We start from the raw sequence: 9,642 nt of genomic DNA, 5'->3' as shown, positions 1-9,642 counted from the left end.
GCTTGCCATAAATAAATGCAAAAGAGAACTAAATAGACAAGGTAATACACAACTAGGAGAAAAATCATTATTAAATACTAAGATACAAAGATCCATGGAAAGTGACAAAACAAAGTAAGATTAACAAAGATAGATGTAAAGAACATTTCAAACAACATTGAGGTTGACGAAAAACTATTTACAATTAAATTAGAAAGAATTGTGGTCAGGAGCAATACTAAGAAACGGATGTTTCTTTGCACCTGTATTATTAGCAGAGAAGTCAACCATCTGCTGGACATCCTTGGAATAAGTGTCAAACCTGTAATAGGTATCCAACAAAATGTAATGAAGATTATAATGACAATGAAGATAAAAGGACTGACAAGTTCCCAGGACGTAGGCAAATACAGTGTGGATAGACCAATGATAATCTTCCAAAGCCCTCTTGATTTGGGAATTGTTCACTTCAATCTGAATATTGTGCATTTTCTCTGCTATTTAATAAAGAGGTTGGGAGAGAACTGGGGAAATAGAGACCATTTTTCAACATCAGCAGTTCAAAAATCACTAGAATCCGTAAGTGAGGATGGAGGTACTGAACACTGAATATTCTTGGTTGAATCAGAAAGAGTAAATAAGGATTTGTAAAGATTGTACCTAATGATCTCAAATATATTTTTTTCTGAAAAGTTTACTAAATAGTGAGTAGGAAAATATTTCTTATTTGGATTTCCGGAAGAGTATCAGTGCCCCTACAAAAGTTAAAACTTAAGGAGGCAAAGACAACTTACTGATCTAACTGGGGAAATTGGATAACTAAGATGATAGAAATTCAAAAATCAAAGGTTTACAATGGCACAAAGGAGGCATTTGAAAGAAATGTAGTAACAAGCCTGAACTTAAAAGGTTGCGGTGTTAAATGAATATTTCTCATTGATATTTATCAGAGAAGATCATGAAATCTAAGGAATTAAGGGAAATGAATGTTAATATTTCCGCAGAGGAGGTGCTTATTGTCTTATTAAAGTGGATAAATCTCCAGGCCTGATCAAGTATATTCTTGGACATTGTGGGAAGCTAGGAAGGAAGTTGCAGGGGTCCTAGCAGACATATTTGTGTCATCTTTAGCCACAGGTAAGGTTCAGGAAAACTGGAGCATTAAAAAATCCTTGAGTGTCTCACGGCCATTGTGTCATTATTCCCCAGAAGAATATGTGCTGCAGGGCTTCGGTCATCTGCTCCAGTCACAATGAAATGAATCAGAATCAGGTTTAATATCACTGGCATATAGTGTGAAATTTGTTGCTTTGTGTTAACAGTACATTGCTATACATAATAATACATAAAAATTATAAATTACGTTAAGTGTATATATTAAAAAAATTAAATAATGCAAATGAGGGGAAAAGTTCTGAGGTAGAGCTCATGGATTCATTAAGCATTCAGAAATCTGATGACGGAGGGGAAGAAATGGTTCCTGAAATGTTGAGTGCGTGTCTTCAGACTCCCGTGTCGCCAACCTTGTTGGTAGCAATGAGAAGAGGGCACATCCTGAGAGACAGGAGTCCATAATGATGGATACTGCCTTTTGAAGTGTCCTGCATGCTTGGGAGGTTAGGGCCCATGATGGAGCTGGCTGAGTTTACAACTTTCTGCAGCTTTTTCCAGTCCCGAGAAGTGGCCCTGCTATACTAGATGGGGATGCAACCAGTTAGAATGCTCTCTCCACAGTATGTCTGCAGAAATTTGTGAGTGTCCTTTGGGACATAAAAATTCTGCTCAAACCCCTGATGAAGTACAGCCACTATTGAACCTTGTTCATAATTGCGTTAATATGTTGGGCCCAGGATTGATCCTCAGAGATGCTGATACCTAGGAACTTGAAACACTCATCCTTTCCACTTCGATGAACTGTACTTCCCTCAATTGCAGGACTTTGCAGAGGGTGGTGCGGGCAGCCCAGGCATCTGTAGATATGAACTTCCCACTATGCAAGACATTTACAAAGACAGGTGTGTAAAAAGGGCCCGAAGGATCATTGGAGACCCGAGTCACCCCAACCACAAACTGTTCCAGCTGCTACTATCCGGTAAGCAGTACCACAGCATAAAAGCCAGGGCCAACAGGCTCCAGGACAGCTTCTTCCACCAGGCCACCAAACTGGCTAATTCATGCTGACACAATTGTATTTCTGTGCTATATTGACTGTCCTGTTGTGCATACTATTTATTATAAATTGCACATTTTGATGGAGATGTAATGTAAAGATTTTTACTCATGTATATGTAGGATGTAAATACAAAGTCAATTCATTTCAATTCAAGAGGACTGGTGTGTGTTCCCTCAACTTCATGTGGATACGACTTTAACTGTTCAACATACTGGTGGAAATTTTGACCTGCCAATATGTGATATTTTGAGTGTTTCTCTCTTTAATCTTCACAGTGAAGAAATGACAAGTCATCTGAATTTTTTCCACAACTTCCACTGGTTCATGGCAAGAAAGAAATTGCAAGCTGCTGTAGTTTAAAAATTCAGTTTGCAATTTTGCTACTTGTTTGCACTTAATCAGAAATTAAGAGGGGGTATTTATTTCATAATTTCTCCAATAACCACAACCTGATCAGTGATTCAGAATTATTCATGTTACCCAAAATAATCTTTTGTTGGGCGGTTAGCACAACGCTTTACATGACAGGCGATCAGGCTCAATTCCCACCGCTGCCTGTAAGGTGTTTGTACATTCTCCCCGTGACCGCATGGGTTTCTTCTGGGTGCTCGGGTTTCCTCTGGTGCTCCGGTTTCCCCCCACAGTCTAGAGACACACTGGTTGGTAGGCTAATTGCCCATTGTAAATTGACCTGTGATTAGGGTAGGACCAAATCGGGGGATTGTGAGTGGTGCGGCTCCAAGGGCCAGAAGGGCCTATTCTGTGCTATATGTAAAAAAAAATGAATCATCAGGTGAAACAAATCAAAATATAAAACTTTATTTTAAAATACATGAGTTTCATTCATTATAAACACAGATTCTGATTACAAGTATTGCAGCTAATGTCTATCAATGGAAGTATTTATTGATCTCTCTCCTCTTTCTTTCTTTTCACAGTGACCCCACCACCCATACCAAAATGGCTGTAGTTGGGGGGTGATGATATTACTTTTATGGTGAATATTTTCTCAGGATTTCAATGCATTTAAATTCACACAGATCTTCTAAATAGGAATGATAATTTACACCATTTTAATTTCTAAAGTGCTTGTGAACAATCTCCAGAAGTAATGCAATCATTGTCATAACTGTTAATAAAAGTGTACAACATAAGCACTCAGTAGTGATGTACCAAATTGAAGCTAGCTGCAAAAACAGATACACTATTTCAAGAGTATTCTGAGTCTGGGTAAAGTTTTATTTTAAGAAAAAACATTTTTGAGAAATCTTACATTCAATTATTTTAAATTAAAAGTACTATATTATCTAAAAAGTAACAATAAAAATAAGAACTTTCCTCAGTTTTGAAAAAAATGTTTCCATATTTCCAACGTTGCAGGAAAATGTCAACCTCAGCTATTTTGTATACAAACTCTTATCTGATGCAGGATAGTACCAACTGCATAGTAGCTACTGTACTTACTAAGCTGTTGTACTTTTGATGTGAAATAAACCAACAGGTTGTGCTAAACTGAGGTGATAGGCTGAATTTGAATTGGCATTTTTAGTGCCAAACAAAGGTTAGTCCTTCCACTCCAAGGCGATAAGATATTGTGTCCAATAAAACTAAAGGATGTAGGCCATAACAAAGAGCTGACCACTGCAACTAAATTCCATTGTGCAAAAGCTTGAATAGTTCCTCTAATAGTCCACAAGGCCCTTAACTACAACAGTGCCGACAATATGAATATGTATCACAATGCTGCATAGTCATCATCTTCACACCAATCGGCAGGGGCGTCAGTTCCAAAATAACGATCTCCAAAATTGCCTGAAATACAAAAGATAATTAATCATCTAGAATTCAGATTCCTCAAGCTCTACCAAATATCAACAGAAAGCTGATCCGGATTACAGGGAAATCACTTTCATAATAACACTTCTCAGTGCTAAAATGTCTACAATAGTTGCTATACTTGAACATTTTCACTGCAACTGGTTTGATGGGGTTAAAGGATAATCATTGCACAAAAGGTATGATATTAGTGGACAAGGAAAGTATGCTGCAAATGCTGTTGTTGGGTTTTACTGGAGATGAGGAAAATCTTGTGAATTCAGGATATTTTCATGGCATTCTTTGAGATATTGTAAAATTAGACTATAGGAGGTGATGGCCAGAATTTACACTGAAGCTTAATCATGAAGTTATTTGTTGAAACAATATTTTATTCAACTACTACTTTAGGATGTTGGGGGATTGCGAATACTTACAGCTATACCATCAACTTAGCTCAGCAAATTGCTCAAGATTTATTATTTATTGCAGTTGTGTTTTGTTCCAAATATTTTAATTCTAATTCTTTTTTCAAATATTTCTGAATGTCAAAAAAGAACAGCAACATGTTAATTTTGTACTTTGGGGCTTCTGAGTTGAGCACATGGGTACAAACCCTAGAGATGTTATTTCCACCAGGTAATAAATCAAATAACCATAGGTTTATTGTCATCATTTTGGAAAAACTGGAGACATGAATATCTTTTTCTTGTTGGTCCATCATTAAGGACCTTCACTATCTGGGACATGCCTTCTACTCATTACTACTATCAGGGAAGAGATGAGGAGACAAAGACCTACACCCAGTGATTCAGGAACAGCTTCTTCCCCTCCACCACAACAGTTTTGAATGGTCCATGATCTCTCTTTCTTTATTCCTTTTTTTTTTACACTTTTTAAAAATAATTTATAGATTCTTATGGCTTTGTGCTGTATTGCTGTCCCAAAACAACAAATCTCATGTCACAAATCTGATTCTGAAACATAGGAGAACCTGGGGTGATTTACTCGGGTGTATATAACTAGGAGGGGCATAGAATGAACATGCAGTTTTTATCCCCCCAGGGTACGTAATCGATATCTAGAGGACATAGGTTTAGGGCGAAAGGGGAGATATACAATAAGAACGCAAGGGAAGCAACATTTCCACACAGAAGGGGGTTAGTATATGCACTGAGCTGCCAGAGGAAGTGGTTGAGGCAGGTACATTAACAATATTTAAAAGACAGTTGGGGGACATGTTCAGTGATAGGAGAGGGATATGGTACAAAGGGCCCAGCTTAGATGGGAATCTGGGTCTGCATTGACCAATTGGGCTGAAGAGCCACTCTGTTTGCTATATTACTCTACGATACAGGAATATTGTTTTGTCACAAGTAATCAAAATGGGATGCTTAATTTTTTGGAGCTGTCCTGTTCAGCATACTTGTTCCCCTAAACTAGCTGTAGTAAGTTTTGGCAAGCAATGTTCATACTTGTACTTTTGTATGAACTAAATTGGCAACATAAAGTTTTCAAACTAGCCATCATGTGGACATTGAGCAGCAGATGAAAGGGAAGCTGGCAAACATTGTAATCAGCCATATTATTACTATTCTAATATCTAAAGTATGGCTGGAATTACATTAACATTTAAAGGTGATTCGACTGCACGAAGGGAAAGAAATCTATAAAAAAATCTATCCAAGGTAAGTAACCTGATAAAACTAAGTGTTATGTACATTTGTAAAAATCACCAAAATGGCTTTATAGATTAGGGTAAACTGGCAGCTGTGGGGCTTGAAAGGGACAGCTTTGGTTGAGAAACAAGTTTATTTTAAGGGGGAAGGATGTAATTCCCTTCATCATTTTCTCTTTACCTTTCCTACCTATCTTTGTGTTAAAGACATTCCAATGTTTGAAAATGTTGACATTTCATATGACCTTCAGTTAAGCGAGAGGCTGTTTTACTAATCAGAGATTGTCCATTTGGCCACCTGGCCATGACTGCTGGCTAAGCTCATACAGTGGTCTGAAATGGATTGATGACTAGTTGGTAGATCTGTAGAGAACCACAGGTTAACTACAGAGCATTGCAGATGACGGTGTCAGCACACTACAGCATAGAAATCTGAAATATGCTGGAGGCTCAGTGTGGGCATCCCCCACCTCTCATTCCATCCCTAGACTTGCCCCATTGAATTGCACGACATTCCATAGGTTGGTGAATTAAGAAGCCTGATATTCTTTGTGAACATTCCCTTAGTTTTGTCCAGCCATAACTGATGCCCTGATGCAGTCCACTCATTTAAGAAAAAATGGTTTCAATTATTTTTACGTATTTTTTCTTTACATCATTTTAAATGTAGGCAAAAGAGATTAGTTTACCTGGTTATTTGATTACTAATTTAATTTATTTGCACAACATTGTGGGCTGAAAGGCTTGTTCCCGTGCTGGCTGTTTTATGTTCTAAATGTGTGCATCTTAAATAGATCAAAAGGTTGAAGTTTTTAAACTCTTTTAATTTTTCTCATTTTCAAATACCTCTGAACAGAGCTATTTGGAAACAATAAAACCAAAGTTTTCAAGCAGCAAACTTTCAGGAAACCATCAACAGTCTATGGGCAGTGTCCAAATTTCTATCGCTTGCCCTTGGCCTGCTGCATTCATGGAAGAGCCGATGTTAACTTCTCTGTTAAATTATGCAAATAATAAAAACAGTTAATTTGAATACTTGCCTATGCCAGGGATGATGTGGAACAAGTCATTGACTTTTTTGTCTACTGCTGTAGTGATAATTTTCACCCGTGGGAACGCATATGCCACTGAATGCACGCCCATTTCTGCCATCAGAAGGGAGATCAAAAAGATCTTATCCTCTTGCACATCATGATCCTGTGGCAGACAAAAATCAGGTACACATCAATTGGATAGCCTGTATCCACAGAATTATTCCTTTTTCCCCCCTCAAAACTGCATTCTGCAAAATAGCTGAGAAATGTTTTCTTTTTAAATTATTCACATCATTGAAATACTTCATGGTCTAATTTATTAGAAATAAGTACTTTGTAATTAAAATTATTAATAAAGTCTGCAAAAGTTAAAGCCATACACGTTTTCAATTGATAGTACAAAGATGGAACAAAAAGGAGCAATTAATCTGCTTACACATTTAGATTATGAGGGAATGATGATTATAAAATACGGAAAAAATTATATAAGCATTAATTGCTGGAAATAGATGGTAGAATCATATTTGTAACATCCATAAAAAGAGAGTAAAAACAAGACATTAGCTTTCACATATACAGTGAAATGAATCAGCTGCAACAGGGATATGCTGGAGTCAGCCCAAAAAATGTTGCCACACTTCCAGCACTGACAGAGCATACCCACAATTTCCAACCCTAACTCATATCTTTGGAACGTGAGAGGAAACTGGAGCATTTGGAGGAAACCAAGCGGTCACCGGGAGAATGGAAAAACACTGTTTAGGCAACCTTACAGATAGCAGTAAGAATTGTACTCTGATCTTATACCCAGCTTCTTAATTAGTAAGGGCTTCAAAGATTAGGGGGAGAAGGCAGGAGAATGGGGTTGATCTAATGGTAGAGCAGACTCAATGGGCTGAATGGTCCAATTCAATGGTCTGAGATCTAATGGTAGAGCAGACTCAATGGGCTGAATGGTCCAATTCTGCTACATTATCTTATGGCGGACCAACTCTCTGATTCAAGTCAGTATCACGTTAGTAAATCACACTACGTGAAAATTAGGTTGCTTAAACAGTGAGCAATCCTAATCTAAAAACTTCAAGTAGCATAATCAAAAGTGTCATCCCTTTCACAATTTTCATTAGTATTCCATGCAACCACTGCCTGTTACATTTCAGTGAACAGTATCACCAACCTGCTGTACACTGTAAAGAAATAACTGATATCTGTGGGCGAGTGTTAAGGCCTGTCAGTGTTGAGTCAGTGATATCAAAAACAAAGTACTTTTAATTCTTTGAAAACTATATAGAAAATAAAATGGAATGAAGTTTGTGTGCACACATAGCTTTTCGTCACCTCCTTTCTATAATTTACCCGAGTTTGATTATACCAAAGAGCGTGAATATTTACCAGCCGTCTGTCCAAACAATTACAAACCAGGTCATTTCAGAGAAATTTCAGAGAAAGAATTATTTTCTCTGACTTGCCAAAGGTCATGTTCTCCATTCTATTATTTATCTGGAAACTTTCTTCCTCTTCATGTTGTTTCTATAACTGTATAGAAATGGATTCCATGAGAAAAATCTTAGCAGTTTGATACCATTGCATTTTCTGTGGACTGGTGATAGAAACCTCAGATACTGGTAGAATGGACTGTACAGACTTGCTGCTAAATTATGGAATTAATTGTAATAACATATCAGGAGAATGTTCTGATTGTTACTATAATTTGATTTTAACTTTAAATGCAACTTAAAATTACATACTCCAAAACTGTCTTACCAGTAACACTCTGATGGCCATCAACGCTGCAGCGCCCGTGGATACTGTACAGTCCATTAAAATAACGTGATCCTCACTGATGTCCTTAGGCAATCTCAGGTAGTGAAGCTGCAAATTGAGTGAACAGTTTCATAATGGCCCATAATAACAGTGCATACACAGGCTGACTCCATTTTAATTGCTGTGGCAACCCAGATTCAGTACTATTAAGTCACAATGAAGAGGGGCAGTTTTTCAGTTTTTACCTCTGGTTCTCCTGTAGTGTGGTTAGTCTGGATCAGGATTTTACCGACCCTCACGTCTTTGCATACTGCTCGTAGGGCAGGTTCCATAGTCTCTCCTGCTCTTAGAATGGATACTCCTGTAATCTTTAAGCAAGAAGAGAATGGAATTACCAGCCTCAGACAAAGTGGAATCAATCTCTCTGTACTGCAGTACTATCTGTGTGGTAAGCAAAGGCATTATGAGAGGAGGCAATGGAAGGGAGGGAGCATTCTGATGAAAGATTATTAACTTAAAATATTAGCTTTGTTTCTCTACAGGCGTGACCTGACCTGCTGAGTAGGTCCAGCATATTCCAATTTCCAGAATCTATGGAATTATCTACCTGTTCTAATAAATTATTTTTTTCTATGTATCCAATTTAAAATAAAACACAACTATTATTTACTTAATTTGGAAGCCACATTTTCTTTATTCAGCAACTCACACACTGATGAACAAATCAAGTTACCAAGTGCATTAACTACAGTACTGTGTAAAAAGTATTCAGCCCCCAACCCCTTCTTCACATAAATGAGAATTATAACCATCGATTTTGCTCAATTTAACTGAGATTTTTTATTTGTGAATCACATGCTCCTTTATTTTTTGCCCACAGTCGAGCCCAAAAACAGGGGAAGTTGTAAAGCCTGAAAAACTAAAAATTCAAAAGCCTGAAATGTCAGCAGTTCAAAAGTATTCATCCCTCTTTGCTCTGTATTTAGGTGAACCACCTCTCTTGTAAAATTGCTCAAGCTGTGCCCGATTAGTTGGGGAGCGGCAGTGGACAACAATCTTGTGGTCTTGCCGGAGATGTTTGATCAGGTTAAGGTCAGGAACCTAGGTCACTCAAAGACATCAATTTTTGTCAATGGAAGCCACTCCATGGTTGCTCTAGCTGTGTGCTGCTGAAAAGGTAATCTTTCAGCAGTTTGTTG

The 9,642-nt window shown here is 37.6% G+C and overlaps 1 protein-coding gene across 4 annotated transcripts in view; it reads right to left on the bottom strand.

Annotated features, from left to right (window-relative positions):
- Nucleotides 1-2,955: 2,955 nt before the first annotated feature.
- LOC140186645 (uridine-cytidine kinase-like 1) overlaps nt 2,956-9,642 on the bottom strand; it is a 129,524-nt gene continuing 122,837 nt past the window's right edge. For all 4 annotated transcript variants that reach the window (XM_072241054.1, XM_072241046.1, XM_072241074.1 and 1 more), the window contains 4 exons: nt 8,689-8,811; nt 8,444-8,551; nt 6,686-6,842; nt 2,956-3,964 (listed from right to left, as the gene is read on the bottom strand). In XM_072241054.1, coding sequence (XP_072097155.1) covers nt 3,888-3,964; nt 6,686-6,842; nt 8,444-8,551; nt 8,689-8,811 — 465 coding nt within the window. In that variant the 3' untranslated portion in view covers nt 2,956-3,887. The remainder of the gene's footprint in view (nt 3,965-6,685; nt 6,843-8,443; nt 8,552-8,688; nt 8,812-9,642) is intronic.

This window comes from Mobula birostris, chromosome 2, assembly GCF_030028105.1.
Source record: "Mobula birostris isolate sMobBir1 chromosome 2, sMobBir1.hap1, whole genome shotgun sequence".
In the NCBI taxonomy this organism is placed as follows: Eukaryota; Metazoa; Chordata; class Chondrichthyes; order Myliobatiformes; family Myliobatidae; genus Mobula; species Mobula birostris.
The sequence above is the reverse complement of the archived record's forward strand: the minus strand, read 5'-3'. Positions and strand labels throughout refer to the sequence as shown.